Here is a 19,512-nt window from a genome sequence, read left to right as displayed (position 1 = left end):
GATGGATGCTGCGAACCGTGATCTAGCGACGAAATTAACTCAACTTAAAATAACCAGGGACAAAACCGAAGCCATATTAGCGGCTCGAAATAGCAACCGTATCAAGAGACATAAGGAGGCGACACATGCCGTCGTCTCTTCTGTGGAAAAGTCAAAGCGAAAAGTCGAAGAGCTAAAAATTGCCGCTGGGGAAGAAATGGCCGACATTAGCACGTGGTGTGATGGAGTAGAGGCGGATATAGCGGCTGTTGACCAAGATATGGACAACATTTCTACATGCCTAAGCGAAATCGATCAGGAACAAGTTGATAAAACCAGAAAGGAGCAGTTAGCCTTCGAAAAGGAGCTATTGGAACAGAAAGTCAAATACAACGAGGAGCTAGGAAGACTTCAATAGTCAAACGCAAAGGAAAACACAAGTCACGTGGGAAATCAAGGCACTGCGGCGAAACTGCCGAAGCTTGCAATTACGAAGTTCAATGGAACTAACCTCGATTGGACAAGGTTTTGGGGCCAATTTACCGAAGGAATCGACAAGTCTGGCATGGCTGCTATTACAAAATTTTCCTATCTCAAGGAATTTGTTGTGCCTACGGTCAGGAGAAGCATCGACGGCTTGCCGTTCACCGCCGATGGCTATGAGAGGGCAAAGGGCATTTTGTGCGAGCGTTATGGTAATTCAAGCGAAGTGGAGAAAGCCTACGTGGGAGATATCTTGGATTTGCCGAAGATTAGCGGAAACCAGCCTCGAAAAATACATCAATTTTACGAACGGTTGTTGTATGATGTCCAGTCGCTCGAAACTATGGGAAAATTAAGTGAAGTCAACGGAAATGTAGCCCTCACGATCGATAAATTGTCTGGAATTCGTGGCGATTTGGTTAGGAACGATGAGAACTGGCAAAGTTGGGACTTTCTGCAATTGTGCGAAGCTTTGAAGTCGTGGACTCGCCGAAATCCTGTGGAGTCAAATTCAGCTGACCCGCCAAAACGTGATCGCTCGCCCTCACGTGTTTACAACACGCGACAACAAGAAGCCAAAACACGTGTTTGCGTGTACTGTGAAGATACCTCGCACAGGTGTTCTGACTGCCCGCGCGTAACTACTCTTGATGGGAGGAAGAAAATTCTGGCGGAGAAAAGACTTTGCTTTAACTGTACTGGCCCTAAACATAGGGCGGCCGAATGTACCAGTAAAATGTCATGTTATTTCTGTTCAAGAAGACATCACACTTCTATCTGCATTGATCAAAAACCCAAGGGGGAGAGTGTTATGTCTTCGGTTGATGATGATAAGGTTATTTATCCTGTTGTGGTGGTTAAAGTCGGTGGAATTGAATGTCGTGCGTTGTTAGATTCTGGTGCATCTAGCTGTTATGCCTCTGCCAAGCTGTTGGACCTGCTGGGAAAACGGCCAACAGAGATCAAGCCCAAAAAGGTTGTCATGCTTATGGCTTCTACCACAGCGAAAATGGAGATTTACAAGAGCACTGTTTCGTCTAAGTCTGGGGATTACAATTTAGAAGTCAATCTCACCAAAGTAAACCGAGGAGAGCTCCTTAGCCTGGAAAATCCCAGATATGAACAGTTGATGAAAACCTACTCTCATTTGAAGGGCGTGGAAATGGACGACATAGACACCAAACCATTACTTCCAATTCATGTTATTCTAAGCGCTGGGGTGTTCGCTCGAATCAAAACTGACACTCGACCACGGATTGGCAATCAGGGAGAACCTGTGGCTGAACGCACCAAGTTGGGATGGGTCATTCTTTCCCCAGGGGAGGAAATCGATACTACACACATGCTTCTTACACAGACCAGTCAAGTGGATTATGAGGAACTATGCAAATTAGATGTGTTGGGACTTGAGGACACACCACAGCATGACCAAGGTGAAGTGTACATGGAATTTCGAGAACAGTTGTCACGCAATGAAGCGGGATGGTATGAGGCAGCGTTGCCATGGAAGGGCAATCATCCCCCACTCCCTTCTAACAAACAAGGAAGTCTCCGCAGACTAGAGAATTTAAAGCGCAAGCTGGAACGAACAGGGATGGAACAGGCCTACAGTGAGATCATCGAAGAACAGAAAGCTGAAGGTGTAGTGGAAGCAGCTGATCAAGAGCCTCGAGGAGTTGAATTCTACATCCCACATAAACCTGTCATTAGAGAAGAAGCTGCAACAACGAAAGTCCGTGTGGTGTATGATGCATCAGTCAAGGCCCACCCCAATGCTGTATTGAATGATTGTTTGTACCCAGGGCCCCCACTGCAAAACAAATTGTGGAATGTACTGGTTAGGTCACGTACACATCCTGTAGCTGTTGTGGGAGATCTCAAGAAAGCATTTTTGCAAGTACGAATAAAAGAGTCTGACCGTGATGCTCTGCGGTTTCATTGGAAGCAAGGAGAACACTCAGAGATTGAGACATTGCGTTTTACTAGAGCCTTATTTGGCCTAGCACCATCTCCTTTTCTTCTAGGAGGTGTGATCTCGTACCACTTGGAAACCTGGGAAGCACGTGAACCACATGCAGTGGCTGAACTACGCAAAAGTCTCTATGTAGACGACTTGATTAGTGGGGGCGTGACAGTGGAAAAGGCAAGGGAGCTGAAGCAGCAGGCTATCGAGATTTTTGAAGATGCAACCTTCACATTACACAAATGGCAGTCAAATGAGCCTAAATTAGAAGAGAACCCTGTCCCACCAGTGGATAAAGAGGGAACCTTTGCAAAGCAGCAACTCGTGAAACCCCATGCAGGAGGATCAGGTCTACTTGGACTGGGATGGGACAAGGAACGTGATGAGATAATTATATCCTTTCCTGAGCGGGAAGCAGACCCAACCAAGAGAGGTGTTCTTCGCAAGCTTGCAAGTATTTATGACCCCCTTGGATTTGTTTCGCCAGTAACTCTGGTGGGGAAGTGTCTGTATCGTGATGTGTGTTGTGAAAAGTTGGCATGGGACGCTGAGTTGACGGGCACTCTGAAACTCAAGTGGCAAAGGTGGGAACAGAGTCTACCCAAACAGATAGCCATTACTCGGGCCCTTGTGGAACACAGGGAACCCATCCAAGCAATTCAGCTACACGGCTTCGGTGATGCAAGCAGCCATGGCGTAGGTGCAGCAGTGTATGCAGTTGTGAGGCAAGAATCAGGCATCACTCAGCGGCTCGTAACAGCAAAGGCCAGGCTAGCCAAGCAGGGCTTAACAATTCCCCGATTAGATGGTGACAAATTTGTTGATGAATGTGAAGGTTGCCATGGAGGGATTGCCTGTCACGGAACTGAATGGATGGCTAGATAGTACGGTGGCTCTCTTTTGGATAAATGGTGGAGGACAATACAAACAGTTTGTGGAGAATAGGGTACAGAAGATTCGTGCTCAGTCAGAGATTACATGGAGACATGTCCCTACCCAAGAAAACCCGGCTGATCTTGCGAGCAGAGGTGGTAGTGTTGAGTATCGTGAGATGTGGTGGGAGGGCCCAGAGTGGATGGCAGATCGTGAACGTTGGCCACTGGAACAAATTATCCAACCCTCTGCAGGAAGTACAGCTGAAGCCAAAGCTACCAAGGAATTATTTGCGCTTGCTGTGGATGTCACTGACAGGCTGGATGCTGTTCTTGAGAAGTTTGAACTGAACAAAGCTATAAACATTTGTGCATGGATTTCCAGGTTCCTGTACAATTCACGCAATCCTAACCAGAAATTAAGTGGCACACTGACAACTAAAGAGATAAAGAACCAGCATACGTTCTGGGTGAAGAGATCCCAACAGTTTTGTGACTATCAAGATGACCGTCTACAACTAAACCTGCAACCTAACCAGGATGGGATTTTGGAGTGCCGTGGTAGGATACAGGGTGTGTATCCCATATACCTCCCAGACAAACACCTGTACACCCAGAAGTTAGTGCACCATGAACACCTGCGCACTCTCCATGGGGGAGTTGGATTGACAATGACAAGTGTGAGAAGACACCACTGGGTACCACGCCTAAGAAAGCTAGCAAAGCGTACCATCCGAGGATGCCATGGTTGCCAAAAGTTTCAAGCGAGAGCAGCAGCAAACCCACCACCTGGTAACCTCCCAGTAGATCGGACGCAAGGATCTCACCCATTCCAAGTAGTTGGAGTGGATTATGCAGGGCCAATCAAATACAGGAAACATGGGAAAGTGGAAGCTAAAGCATACATTGTGTTGTATGCCTGTTCTCTGTGTCGTGCATTGTACTTAGACTTAGTGCCCTCACTGGAAACCCAAGAGTTCATTCTGAGTCTGAAGAAGTTAATTGCAAGGAAGGGAAGACCAGAGAAGATTTATTCTGACAATGGAACGACATTTGTTGGTGCAGCACGGTGGCTGAGAAACGCTATGTATGATGAGAAGTTTAACAAGTTCCTTGCTGAGAATGAAATAATCTGGCAGTTCAACCTCAGCCGCGCCCCATGGTGGGGTGGGCAATTCGAAAGGATGGTCGGTTTAGTAAAAAATGCCTTCTACAAGACCATTGGGTGTGGTTTCCTTTCATGGGCAGAGTTGGAGGAAGTGCTACTTGATGTGGAGATAACCTTAAATGATAGGCCTCTTAGCTATGTGGAGGATGATGTGGCACTTCCAATCCTCACCCCTAATTCCATGATGTTTCCACAGTGCAACATCTTACCAGACCTGGAACCACATCACGTTGACGATGTGGATCTGCGACGAAGAGCTAAACATCTTAGCAAATGCAAGAATGCACTGTGGAAAAGGTGGTCAAGTGAATACGTCCGTAGCCTGAGAGAGAGGCACAACCTCAAGCATCCAGGGAAGCCCTGTACATTGGCTGTTGGAGACGTAGTGATCCTAAAGTCTGAGGACAAAAACCGGGGAAAGTGGCCTCTTGGCATTGTTCAGGAGCTGTATCCAGGAAGAGACGGAGTGGTAAGAGCTGTGAAGTTGCGATCAGGGAAGAGTTTCCTCGAAAGAGCAGTGCAGCACCTTTATCCACTGGAACTTTCTTCTGACTCAGTTGCACCTTCCAGGGTTCTTAATGCTGATGCAACTGTTTTCCGGCCAAGGAGACAGGCAGCTTTGCGGGCTGAGGAAAGAATCCATCAAATTGCAGAAGCCGAGGAGAATTCAGGATAACTCTGACATTGAGAACTTTAATTTAATATTGACATTGAACCATGAATTGAACTCTCGTTATACAAGGTCCTATTAGTGAATGTCTTAAGTATTTTGCAGTATCCGTTGTTGTTGTTGCCCAGTCTCCTGTATTAAGGACAAGTTACATATCTTTCCTTCGGACTGATATGGGGGGAGAGTGTCGGAGACTGGGTCCGAGTATTGTTAAGATTTTTGATTGACAGATAGTTATGTAATAAGTTGCACGTTGTAGTTATGAAAATCAGTGATGCGAACTCTGTGAAGCGATCAACTCAGTGAAGTGAAGTAGTGAATATAAAATCAGTTTTGTTCACAAGTGACGTGAGTTTTTTGTTGGGCAACAATTGGAGGCATTCCCGACAAGCTAATAAAATTCACTCATCCTTTCGCCTTTGACGTACTTCAGTCAAACGAAGCCGCTTCCCGCACGCTTGACTTGAAATGTTTTCTTTTCTCCAGTGTGAGAGATATAATAAATATCTTATTAACCTCGTTTTCTCGGTCCGTACTGTAAAATACGGATCCTCATTTTTCCCCATCTATTTATGGCCCGCGTGCTTCGCGCTTGGGCCATAAATAGACGGGAAAAAACTCGGTCCGTATTTTACCGTACGGACCTCGAACTCGATTAATAAGAGGTATGTATACTTTGTTTGGCTAAATATCGATTTGTTTTCGAGAAAATCGATAATTCTAAAATCTAGCAAAATTGACGCTTTCGGAGCTCAAAATTTATGCCGAGTTTGTTAGCTTCGGGTCGAAAAAGCACTCTGGAAGAAAAATACCTATTAAATATCGAAGAATAACATCAAATTAGTACGTCGAAAGCAATTTCGGCTCTTGAAGTCCTTTTATTTACAAAATATAATTAAATTTATTTGACACACTTTTGATTTAATTCAAAATAGGTCAAACTTATCGCTTTATTTAAGTATGAGCGAAGCGAAATAAATGGCCGAAAATTTGTTATTAGACAGACAAATGATTGTTCTTTTTGATACTAAAAGGATTTCCTTGGGAAATGATTTAGTTCCATGCTTTCAGAACTCAAAGTTGCTTAAAATTTGTTAATTTAACCGACCGTGACATTGTTGATCTTATCAACTTTATGTAAACATTCCACGCAAAGGTTAATTTTCCCCATGTGAACTTCAACTGAGTAAAATAAAAACATAGACTTGCTTACCATGGTGTTCGCTGATACATTATAAATCCTGTTTTCTTCATTTAAGACAAAACCTAAGCCCTCGGCAAAGCTGGTTATCCAATTTTCTTGACGCGCCATTTGTAACTGATTTCCACGTCTTGAGGTGACAGTTCTTTTCCATGCATTCTTGAAAACAGTCCAGTCTTAACTGATCAGTGTAAACAGGAATACGAAGTACTTTGCTTTAAATCAACTTAAAGCTTAGCAGCAGTGGTAGATAAATCGATACGGCCGGCGAATCTTCGTTTTGAAAACCGCCATTTGAGATTTGTCGGCCCTTTGTCCTGCGGTATGCAGATAATTAATTCACACTTGAGCAACTTCCGGCACATGAAATCGACAACCACCGTGACCAGATAGCACCCTGCTTTTGGGTATATTGGTTGATGCACTATTTTTATTATTTTAATATAAGCTCTGAATGAAAAACTTTTGGGCTGAACTTGTAATTAAGTTTTACTTGAGTAAGCCACCGCTCGAGAGAGTTGTTAAATGGTTGCATAAAAGCGCTTTTAACTTCCGGGTCGAAATTTTTCTGTTGCATTGCTTGGCTTTGTTTCATATTTTGCATTATTGGAAACAAAAACTATATTTCTCCCAGTAAGGTGTGTCCGCTTTTGTGTAGCATTCCTTTAAATTTTGTTCTTTTTTCTACAAGAGAGAAAAGGTCGAGAAAATATATTTTTTGTAATAGCGTTGACGTTCAAGAAGTGAAAGCGAAAACACCAAAGCAGTGAAGGTTGCACCGAAAGATCCCGCTAACTGGAGTGAACTGCTAAAACACATCGAGAAACTGGAGCGTGAAAATAAAAACTTGAAGAAAAAATGCAAGACTGAAGAGGAAAAAACAAAACAGTTGTACATTGAGAATTCAAACATGAATGACTGCATTAAAGGTGTGCTGAATTTAAATGGCTTTTAATTTTTAAATGGGTTTCTAATGATATGTTTTCCAAGGAAAGTTGTTCAGTAGTTAAACCCGGAATAAAAATATTTTAACTTAATAAATAGAATCGCCATTTTAAACTACAGTTGTTTAATTCAGATGTAGCCTTTCAATTCAGTTTAAAAGAATGAATGAGAACCCAGTTACTGGTACCACTAATGGAAATACTACAAGTTATAAGTATTTTTAATGTTATTGCTATAAATGTTATTACTATAAATAGGTTTCCAAAGACAAGATGTTTAGTAGGGATTGCAATAACATTTGCAGATACTGAGCAGAAAAACAAGGAGCTTGAAGAAAAAAATGCTCAACAACAAAAACATATCGATGAAGAATAACACTCTTTTAGAGAGAAACGGGGGTATATGCTGTACTAGTAATTCAGTACGACAGATATTGAAGAGCAGAACTTAAAATCAAGTAAGCAAAATAAATGCAATAATTGGATTTAGTCAAATCAAGCTGTCTTTTTATAAATTTTTAATTCACTGATTCTTTCATAAGCAAGGGCACACCGGTAAATATCATAAAAAAAAAAACATTTTAATGTGCAATACACTGCATGGGTTGTTAGAAAAAAAAAACACTGTATATAAAATTCAACCAAACAAGTGTAAACAGCATCTTATCAATGAAAAAGAATGAAGTCCTCAAGTCCAAGGAATTTATTACACCTCTATGACAGAATGAAAATAAGGTCGAAAATTATTTTAGGTGAATCGACATTCAGCAAGTTGGTAAACAATACAAGGCACTAGCACATCATCTGTACAACCCCACTGATATGGAGCAGTTTTGTAACAATCATGCGCTTTGGTTTATTAAAACAAGTGTACACAGCAAGTCTTAATGACTCCAAGGAGGTGTCTTCACTAAAAAGGGTGGAGCTGCAAAAAGTTAGGACCGTTGCTATGCTTCACAATCTTTGTTCTTTTTCACAATCAGGTATTTTCCTTGAAAGAACATAATGTGATTTGCATGATGCAGTCGTTGTGTCACCCACAAATGACCACTGCTCACCATTAGAGTTCTCAGTAGCTCAGTGGTTAGAGTGTCCGACTAGTGTACGGAAGGTCGTGGGTTTGAGTTCCATCTGTGAACTCAGAATTTTTTTTTTAACGCATACAAATACATGCAGCACACACAAGTGTACGAGCTCTGCCCACCAAATGAGCTCACACTAAACTTCAACAGCATTACTTAAGTAGAACTTATGGTGGGCGATTACCGTCATAATCAAACTTTGGATTATGTGACTTCTTATTAAATTTTGTTTTACAATAAGTTGTTTGTGTTTGAATTTTATGTTGGTTGTATCAACTTTCTGTAAAAATTCAGTCAAATTTTCGGATAACTGTAAACTTTCTAGTCATTTGAATTTTCGGGTCATGTCAGGTTTCGGGAAGCTTGTCTAATGCTTTGCATCTCCGATTCGTTTTTCGTTTCTGGTGTATTTTTGGCCAGTAATTCGAATTTTCAGAGACAGTCAATTTTCTGTTACTAGTTCTCTAATAACCTGGGCTGAGATAGTCCCGATCAAGGTAATTTATTTCCTGCCTTGTTGATCCAAGATGGCGGATAGAGTGATGCCTTCTAAGGAAGAGCTGCAATCGTTCAGATATAGAGAACTTTTATTATTTGGCAAATTGAAGGAGGAGGTCTTGACCCAAATACAGTGGACGCCTTTTAGGCTGGATTGGCTGCAAGGTTTAATGGCTTGTGTTGTTGATATGTATGTAATCAATGAACAAATTGTTAACCTAATGCACTAAAAGGCTAGCCTTCTTGAAGTGATCAAAATACTTTCTTCTGATCAATCGTCAGGATCACACGATCAACAACCTGCTTCTGATGACTGGCAACCCATTAAATCAATCAAGTCCAATAACCCCAAACGAGGGAAGAAGAAAAAGAAAGGCAAAGCTAGTTCCCAGAACCAGCAACTACAAACGGAAAACAACGATACTAGTAAGAACAGCCAAGGGGAGCAAAAGCCCAATGAAGGCACAATCATTGTTGGAGATTCAATTGTTAAAGGTTTACCCAAGGATTTATTAAGTCGGGCAGCTAAACGGCGCATAACTGTGAGAAGTTTCCCTGGTGCTACAACCACAGACATTGAGCATTATCAGCAACCGAGCTTGGCTACAAAACCGAAGGCGATAATCCTCCATGTCGGCCGCATGTTTACTTTGAATTGAGTGCTCAATCAAGTTGTGCAATATGCCTGAAAACGACAAGGAAGCTCCTCAAATTCAAGCTCCTCCGATTCAAGCCCCTCAGGCTCCTACTTTCTGACGACCTCAAGTCTCTATTCCAAAATCGTCTCGAGGTCAACAGCGATCGCGCTGATAATTGGAAAATTTGGAAACAAAGATGGGAAAACTACTGCACAATCACCAGCCTCCTCGATCAACCTGAGGATTATAAGTGTTCTATGCTCCTCAATAGCATTGGAGTCAATGTGATGTGGTGGAAAGAACCATTTTTCTGCTTCAAGAAAGTGTAAAGGTCGAAGCGTTCATGGTGTAAAGGATGACTATACCTCTGACTCATCGGACAGTAGCACTGGGACTATCAGTGCTATAGTCACAATGTTAATTCTGTATACCATGCACGATTTAGGATTGAAAATTGTGATGACTTTTCTGTAACAGTGTTACGTGTTACACAGGCTGAAACGGCAAGGATGCATGCGCCTAGAAAGCCGCCTATGTGGCGTAAGCGCTTGTGCGCGAACTACAGTACGCGCTTGCGTGCGTAGTATGCGCTTCCGTGCATAATAAATACTTAATTAAACCCCTTGCTTAATAACACCGGGCTCACATAATCTGCAGGAGTCAAATAAATGCCGGATCCACCAGGCTATTAAAGTTTAAAATTAATGCCCCGGGTGTTTAATTGAGAAAATACGGGTATATAGATATTTATGAAGTTTAATTCAATGAAATGTAAAATAATGTTCGTATTTAATTGCTGCAATATAAATTTACTGTTTTTAAGAAAAGGAACAGCTTTTTACTAATTTATTAGTTGAATTTATTGCCTACATGACCACTTTGAAATTCCAATTTGGTCTAATAAAATGTTGATTTTATTTGAGCCCTGTATTCCGTCTGCAAACAACTACATACTTTTAGTCTTCATACTGTTAGTCTATATTAGTTTTTTTTTTTCATTGATAGATTATTACAAGTTTCTCTGACTTCCATGCAAACTATTTTTTAATACATATGTTGTTTGCAAACAATTTATTTTGTTTTTTTAGGCCCTGCAAACCATTTTTTTCAAATTTTTCATCCCCTCCCCCCCCAGAAAAATAATGGACTGTCCCTAAGTAAAACGTGCATTACACGAGAACAACACATGTATTCCACGTTTTGCTACCACGTGACTTTTCATGTACAGTAGGAAGGAAAATCCCACGGTCTTCACTTGGAGTGGCAGGCAACATGCCTTGTCAACTAAAGGTGAAGGATAATTGCATCGGGTATGATGATGGAAATAACTTTGAAGTATTGACAAACTTTTCTTTTGAGCCTGTCCGCCAAGTGCAGACAGGGAAAACCATGTTGCCAAAGTGTATTGCCAAGGCAACCCCAACTTCAAGTAAGTTTTCTTGACGTCGAAATCAAGAGTGGAATTGAAAAGTTTGTGTCAAATCTACGTACCAAAGACAGATTTAACTACTGTCAAAGAGCTGAGGTGGTCTCTGTTTAAAAAGAAGCAAGCAGAGTCTGACAGGTTGCCACCAACACAAGCTGCACTGCACCAAGCCATACTGCGTGCTCATTTTCAGTTGATGGTTTGGAACAAGGATGCTGTTCCAAACCCTGTGCTGCCCTCACCGAGAGATTATTGCTGGGTAATGGAGAATGGAGAGTGGGTTCCTGTTATGACAACTCTGACACCAGCCCCCGAGGCTATCATACAACTTGTCAAGTACAGGTGCTCAAAGGAGCGATGCAAGTCCAATTTATGCCAGTGCCGCAGAGCTGGGCTTCTCTGTACAGACCTGTGTAGCTGTTCTGATGATAGTGAATGTGAGAACCAGCAAAATGGCGACCTTTATCAGAGTGACATGGATGAAAGTGATGATGACGAAAGCAGCGATGAGTAAGGGTCTGAGTAAGGTGCAAAGAGCAGCAAATAGTGCTGAGGAGATATCTTAAGTTATTTCATTTTGAACGATGTCACCTAGCACAATGTATTTATTGCTAAACACTTTAAACAGCTTTAATACTAGCCGCCTGCTTGTAGCATGTGTGAAAGAACCCTTTTTGTTTGGGGTCTGTCCAAACGTTGATGTTTCTTTCTCAAGCATTTCAACAGAGATAATGGATTTTCAATTAACAATTATTGGATGAGGTTGAGCATGATAGCGATAATTATAAAGGCCAAAGTTTCTGTTATCCGCCGAAGCCGAAGAAACTGAGGCCTTTATAATTATCGCTATCATGCGAAAACCGAATCCAATAATTGTTTTATTATGCACATTCCTGAGCTGCACTTGTAAAGACAAGAACGCGCACAAACTATTGTCTGTAGGTATGACGTCACTTCGACAATCACACAGAACAAGACATGTACACATGAACAATAAAGCCTTGACCAAACTTACTAATTGATTTTAGAAAATGAGAACCAGCTGTTTTAAAATTTGAGGCTTAATAGATTCTTATAAAAATGGGGTTTAATTTGCAGATTTTAGCTTAACAGGTTCTTAAATGTTAGTTTTTCATACTTGCAGGTTTTTACTCTATTAGACAGTAAAGGCGCTGGGTAAATTTCTAAACATTCTTGCGGAACATGGAGATGATCCATCATGCGCTGATCAGCTTAAAAACGAGATAAACCTCCATGGCATTGGATTGACTCAGAAAACCAAACAAGTTTTCAACGTTAATGCAAATGGAACAACCATTACAAGAAGACAACATGAGAAAGTCACAAAGACGAAGTATAAAGCATGTTTCTTTCTGAAGAGGAATGCTTTTTTGCCTAATGCCTGGGAGAGCTTTGCAAACTGTAAATATATAAAATGACAAGATTTGGCGATCCGGGAATATTAGCCTAAATCACAATATGGGATTACAAAATATTGTAAGTAATTGCCTTTGATTGTTAAGTTATCTTTTCTTTATTTCATTTATTGTTTTTGGCCTTGAAACAAGAAAATGATGTGAAAGATAAGGCAGTGTGTAAAGAACACATTAAATTACTCATATTTGTTTAAACCCATTTGATATAGCATTCGAAGATAAATTTCAAACAATTAACATTAATATAGTAACTAGCAGATGTGAAAAGGAGAAGTATGGAAATGTTTTACAACTTAACAACCAAAACTTTTCAATATAAGGTATGCAATGGGCCCACGATCTCTTCAACAGTAAGCTTACTGACTCTGAACTGTAACATGGAACGCATTAAAAATCCCTCGAAATTGGATATTAATAGTCTCTACCTCGCAGAAGAGCGTGAGAATTGTATCGGGTATCGAGCAGCCTACAGGAAAAAGACAATGCCGCACAAATAGCAACCATCCAAAGTGTTCTCGGGAACAAAGCAAGAGGAGTTCTCACAACCCTACCAGGCCTTTCTGAAGATATCACAGCAAGAACCGTTGCTGGCCTTTTAACAGCACTCGAAACGTACTGTGTACCATGGAAAACACAACCTACGAACGGTACATTTTCAGAACCACAGCACTAAAAGGTCGTTCCTTCCTACATTCACAGATCTTAGACGAAGGGCTGATTACTGCGATTTCAAAGCGATTAAGGAATCTCAGAAAAGAGACGAGATTGTGGTCGGAATAAGTGATTCCAAGCTACGAGAAACGGATTTGACACTCGAGAAAGCCATTAAACTTTGCAGAATCACAAAACAGTCTAAAGAGCAATCAAAGATTTTCCGCTCACCAACTACCAAAGAGGGCAGCATAGGTTTAAAATGCAATAAGTTGTACAATTTAAGTTTGATAGTATGTTACAACTAAAAAATGAGAATCCCCAATTTCTCCATTTTAAATTGTGCAGTAATTAAAGTAGCACATACATGTACAATTCTTTGCTCCAATCATTCTCCCATTTATAATTGAGGCAAACATTTTGGAGCAGCTTTTTTTAGATCCATATTCATAAGCTGCCCCTGATCATAATCATTGATTGGATACTCATTACCACAATTGTTTTCCTTGTCTTGTAGGTAACAGCCCATTGTCCTGTACTAAAAGGGAGCGACTCTGATATAGTTTCACAACTATCATGGAGTCTGACTCAACATAGAAACTATTTAAAAAATCGCAAAAATTGGAAGGTAAGCATCTAATACAAGATGCAGAAAAGCTAAGTAAACAAGCAAATTATGTTTTGATAGAACTTGTAGTTTTAATATTATCTTTTCCCTGCTTAGAAGCAAGAATTCCTGGGGGCAGGGGGACTTGCAATTGGGTCAATTTGCTGGAAAAATATAGAACCATCATTCTACTAACTATTTTGTAAAAGGTGACAAATCCCATTAAAGTCAGTTACGGTAATAAAGTTGTAACGATGTGACCCCATCCAGCTGAACATGCTAATTAAGTAGCTTAATAAGTCTTAACTAAGAAGGGCCCTCACAATAATACAAGGATTTATTGTAAAATTAACAAGGCAAGTGATCATAGATAAGTGATCATAGACACTTGGACCAATGTAATTAGCAATATAAAGAGCTGTAGAATTTTATTTTTCAGAAAAATGGTGGGACACCAATACATCAATTCGCGAAAAAAACGGAAGTCGCCCCAGCCGCGCGAAAGATAAAAATATGGCGGGCGAAAACAAAAAGGGCAAAAAGCCCTCTTTCTACGCGGTTCAAGGAAGGAACCATTTACACTAAGCAGATACCAAGAGGAATAAGGGAAAGATTTTAAAAGAATCACTCTTTTCTTGTGTCCCGATCATCACTTTCAAATATCTGAAGGTAACTTTGATGAGCATGATTAAACTGACCTTGGTGATGATGACACTGATGTCCTAGTAATAAGCGCCAGAAATGTCAAATTGATCTAACCTGTAACAGTGATCACAAAACAAGCACTCAATGTGATCGGTTTTCTCACGATCAGCAGTTGGAGATGACTCAGAAGCTTGCAAGTGAGGATCCGCTTGACCAAGAGCACTAGCATGAAAGTGATCAATCTAAACATGATCTGGATCTGGAATACATTCAACAGCTTCAGCAGATCGAGGAAGATGCAAACTTAGCGTTTGATCTTCAAAGATGTTATGATGAAGAGGATATCATTCCTGTGGATGACAACACGGCAATCAGCAACTCATCTTCAGTTGTAACCTATTTAGGTAGGCAGGTGGATGAAACTAATTGCAACAGAAGAGATTCCATCGGTTTTTTACAGAGAAAGTTATTGTTAATAACATATCAAAAATTCCCAGAAATTCTTGTCAGGGAAAGTTTGACAAGCTCCAAGACACGTTTTAAGAGATGCATGGAAACAAGGCTGAGTAAAGCTTTTACAAAAACCTGCGTTTTTATGCCTTAAAGGACAAAAATACAACATATCCTAGTAGTTTTTAAGACCAGCAAAGGCTACTAAAATGAAATAAATGAAATAAGGGACCGGTCATTATTTATGTAGAGGGGGGGAGGGAAAAAAAGAAGGGGGGGTCAAGGCTATTTCAGAGTGGCAAGAGGGGGGGCTAAAATTTTTTATAAAGAAGTTTAGGGGGGATAAGCAGTTTGAGGTGGGTAAAACAGTTAAATAGAACAGTGCAAACACCATATGTGAAACAGTGAGATGCTAAATTGTACAATTTTATGCTATTTCTATTGTTTTCTTTTGTTTAAACTCCACTATTATGTACAACTTTAGTGATTTGTATTTTACAGAAATACTGTTTTCACTCTAAACTCCATTGTTATCTTAAAATTAATTTTAGTTAATTAAGAAACCAGACCTTTATAATCTGCTTTAATATCTGGTTTGACTGAAATTATTTTCTTTTTACAAAATGATTATCACTGCAATAGCCCAAGAAGTAATAAAACATGATATTTATGACAACAAGAATTCAAAGTAATCCCTTTACAACTTTAGGAAAATCATTGGAAAGGAATTATATTTTGCATGGATATTACATTTGTGTTCACCATGAGAGCATAATTTGTAAAAACTACCACTTTTCCAAAGTTAAGGAGTTAATAATAGAGGTATGTTTACTATACACATAACTCATCCAAAAATTTGCCGTATTGCTGGACAAGTATCCATAGCAAAGAAGCCTTGGTTGACTAAGTGTTGATCCAGCCTTTTTGAATTAGAACAAGTGTGCAATTAAGATTGTATGTAACATGCATTTAATAATAAATTACTTGAGGCATATAAAGGGAGATATGAGGTGGGGAAGGGGGGTCATCATGTAAATATTGAATAAAGAAGGGGGGGTCACTTGCTACTTACATGGCCTGGAGGGGGGCCTTACAGAAATTTTGATCTTTCCAACATATTTTTCCCTCCCCCCCAAAAATCCCTTGAAGGTGACATAGTATCTCTCTGTCTGAAGGGAAGTGAGGGTATAAACTGTGCAAGCGCAGAGCACAATGACAACATCCTGGTCAAAAGGTACACAAGACATGTTGCTGCGTGTATTGCCACCCTACTAACATTCCTCAAGCCAAAAAACAAAAAAATGCAAGCTCGCAAATCTCAAGTAAACGTCATTTATTGGATAACAAGATAACAAGAATGACTGACTGACTGTTGATTTTGAGGAACAAAAGAGAAAGCCAAGAGGGGTGTTCCTTGTGACAACCCTGGAGCAAGAGAGACTGTACTAGAGATATGTTCTGAAAGGGTGAATTCTTGGGCTGAAGTGATACAGGCGAGAATTTTAAATGTCCATGATTTGCCAGCTGCGATGCTGTATACCATCACGCATGCAGCGGCAACTTCAGGACAAAAAAAAGCTAATCAAATAACTTATAATAATAAATCTACTGCGGTTCTACCCTATGTCAAAGGTCTTTCCGAACAACTTAGACGCCTACAACATCAGTCAAAGGCTATTGTGATGTTCATTTAAAAAATTCCAAATGATGTCGCACACTTTGCCAAGGATATTTGTTCACAGGAATAGCACAATGCTAAGTTCAATGGCCCTATACAGTTACTGAAAGTGTGACAGTTACTGAAAGTGTGAAAGCCACACTAGTCAGGGAGGCCCATGTTACTGCCGCATTTTTCAATTACAATCGTGGAAAAAACTGTTGAAACACTTTGCAAACTTCCACTTATTTAGCCAATGGAGTTCAGTTTTACACCCCCCCCCCCCCCCCCATTTCAATGTGGTTAATACTTTAGTGTTTTTACAACAAAGCCTGTCGAACCGCAAACCTCAAGAGACAACATTGAGGAGGGGGAAGAGGGATAAGATTTTTTAACCTGCTTGCAAGTCGGGCATTTATGGAAAATGCGTAGAATTTGTGTTTTAACTAGTTTTGTCCAAGATTGAGTAAACTGCTTTATCAGGAATTTTGAGGAATTGCAATATTTCGGGGAGCTAAGGATCCATATATATTTAAAACACTTTGAATTGCTTTTGAAAAAATAATGAATGGCTAAAAAATATTGTTCCTTTATTATTGTATATTTTTCGTAGCTACCTTCATTTCAAGTATTTTGCAACATTTTTACAATTATTGTTGTGTCAGTTGGAAATCCGTTACAAAAAAATTGAAATTCAAAACATTGTAAATAAATTATTATCACGTACTCCTACAGGCATTGTCTTCTTTTATTCCTATCATTAAAACTGCCGTGTGTAGTCCTGCCAGACCCGTTGGATCTTTTCCTGCATCACTTGCTCTGAGCTAGACAGTTTGACCTTGGAGGCAAAGAATCTACAGCAGGAGGTTGAATTGGCTAAGCTTGGGATGACCTTAAAAAAGGTGAGCAACTTAGCAAGAATGGACAAGAAGTTCTTGACTTAAGGGTTGACTGGTGCAGGGCCTGTCTCCAGGTCGGGAAAGGGAAGAGCACCCGAAGTGCGATGAAGAACCGACAAGCGGTAAGCAAGGAAATTGCTTAAAATGGCCAAAATAACTTCTCATATCTCTCACCCTCAAATTTGACAGCATAGCAATCTTAGTTTCTTACACGATAATAAGAATATTTCATACCATGATTTGACAATCAAGGAATTTATGGTCTGATATTGTGCCATTCTGCGCTCCCCAACTACTTCTGCTGCTGAAAAAGCTACCTGCATTTCAGATCTCCAGGATTTGATGTATTTAGCAATTCAACATGAATGATGCTCGAAATTTAATGAGATATGTGCATTGGGGAGATCCCTTTGCACATTTGCAATGCCATACGCTGCAATCTGAGATTGCTTAACACACAGCATCCACGTCATCATCTGCAGTGCTATACATTTTTTTCTGGATTTAAGAATAGAAACAAGAAGCTCTTAGAGCTTAAAACTGCGCTGGTCACGTGAGCACCTTAGGGGAGTGATGTGGGAGGGGGGGGGAGAAAAAATGCATCCCTCCTTCATCCCCCATTACCGGCGTGAAATAATGTTGCGACTGACAAAGAAACGGGTAAGAAAAAATCTTGTGTGACATTTCATGGTTGACTAGTTCCATCTGCAATTAATTATTGTTATTATATGCTAATGCTGGTTTATTTAATTCCCACGATCCCGGTCGGTGAAGACAAGAAATATATTAAATCAGAATCCAGTGTTGTATGGAAGTCGTGTTTAAACATTGAATAATTCGCCCCAAAAATGGAATTTTGAAGCAAATAATTAAATCAAATTTGAAAAGAACACTAGAGCTGGTTTAAGCTGAATGGGAATTCCCCGGGGAATTAATTTACCAATGACGTAAACCCTACAGCAGTATTCCCCATTTGCATAGAACTGAAAACTGGCCCAATGACAAGGTTTCGCAGTTTGTCGTTGGTCACGTGACAGCCCTAGGGGAGTAATGTAGGGGAATAAAAAATTGTACCCCACCGGCGCATTTCACGCGTGAAATACTTGTGAATTGAATTAAACGTAAGTAGTGAAAATACGTGAAAACTTTGGAAAAGTGTCAGGAAAGTATTGATGATATTGACTTGAGAGTTATCTTTTTTTCGTAGGACCGTGAAGGTGGATAAGTTCATATGATGTTGGTTGCCGAGTAGCAGTGGATTGAAATTGCGATTTGTGCTGATTTCTGCTCAGTGAAATATGTAGAGGTTAAACTTGTTTTACAATTTATTTGTTTCGTGACACTCAGCAATCGGTCGTTGAATAATTATCTTGAATAAAACTGTTTTAGACTAGTACATAGTAGGTGATGGTAGTTGGTAGGTGATAGTTAGATACGATTATTGATTGAAAGTTTGGTTTTCCATGTAAAGTATCTTTATGTGTAACGGATGTGGTGGTGAGTAAGTGTGGTAAGTTGTTGTCTGTTCGTTAAGCAGGAGGTAGTGCATTGCGAAATCTTGAAATGAAATAAAAGTTATGAGAAAAAAGCAAGAACATTGTAATATCTTAGGGCTGAGCTGTGTAAAAAATTATTAGGAAGAGTGGTTGAAAAACTAAAGGGGGATCATGTAAATAAATAGCGTAAGGGAGGTGGTAACATGTAACCACGATAACTTAGATGCACATGGTAAGAGATGCGGCATTTTGCTTCTGCGAAGGCGGGGGGAAGCAATAGCATATATGGCAGCAACTTTGGGAACTCGGCGTGGTCACAGATTACGAATTGTGCTACACGATTATATAGTTAAGGAAGGATACCGAAACAAGTTGTAAAGTAAATGGCGAAGCTCACACACGGTCTCTCGTAGCTCAGTTGGTTAGAGCGCTCAACTGCTCAGCTGAGTCCCGTCGGGGACTCAGATTTTCTCTTTGTCCCACGTTCGTGTCGTGTTGAAGATTTCTTCAGTAAGTTCTAAAGAGGTTAGAGTAGGCACTATGGATTAAACCCGGGGGGGGTGTACTACCTATAATGGCCTATATGGGGAGGCTCCGCCCGAATGGGGTACATTTTTCAGGCTTTAGGAATATAAAAGGGTAGGGATTTCACGAGTGTGAGTATATGAAAGGGTATGGAAATCTGTCATTTGGCTATTTAAAAGGGCCTTTAATTAAAATATTTTGAACAGACGCAATTTATCGCCG

At 40.3% G+C, this 19,512-nt stretch overlaps 1 protein-coding gene and 1 pseudogene across 1 annotated transcript; one reads left to right on the top strand and one right to left on the bottom strand.

Moving 5' to 3' along the window:
* LOC144648488 (uncharacterized) overlaps positions 1 to 19,512 on the bottom strand; it is a 344,754-nt pseudogene that overhangs the window by 228,108 nt on the left and 97,134 nt on the right.
* Positions 802 to 5,141, top strand: LOC144647910 (uncharacterized). The gene is made up of 2 exons (XM_078507588.1): positions 802 to 3,000; positions 4,172 to 5,141. The coding sequence occupies exons 1-2, from the start codon at positions 806 to 808 to the stop codon at positions 5,139 to 5,141; spliced, it is 3,165 nt and encodes a 1,054-aa protein (XP_078363714.1). The 5' UTR covers positions 802 to 805.

This window comes from Oculina patagonica, chromosome 4, assembly GCF_052425735.1.
Source record: "Oculina patagonica isolate OP01 chromosome 4, crgOcupat, whole genome shotgun sequence".
NCBI classification, from domain to species: Eukaryota; Metazoa; Cnidaria; class Anthozoa; order Scleractinia; family Oculinidae; genus Oculina; species Oculina patagonica.
Note: the sequence above shows the minus strand (reverse complement) of the source record. Positions and strands in the feature narration are given on the sequence as shown.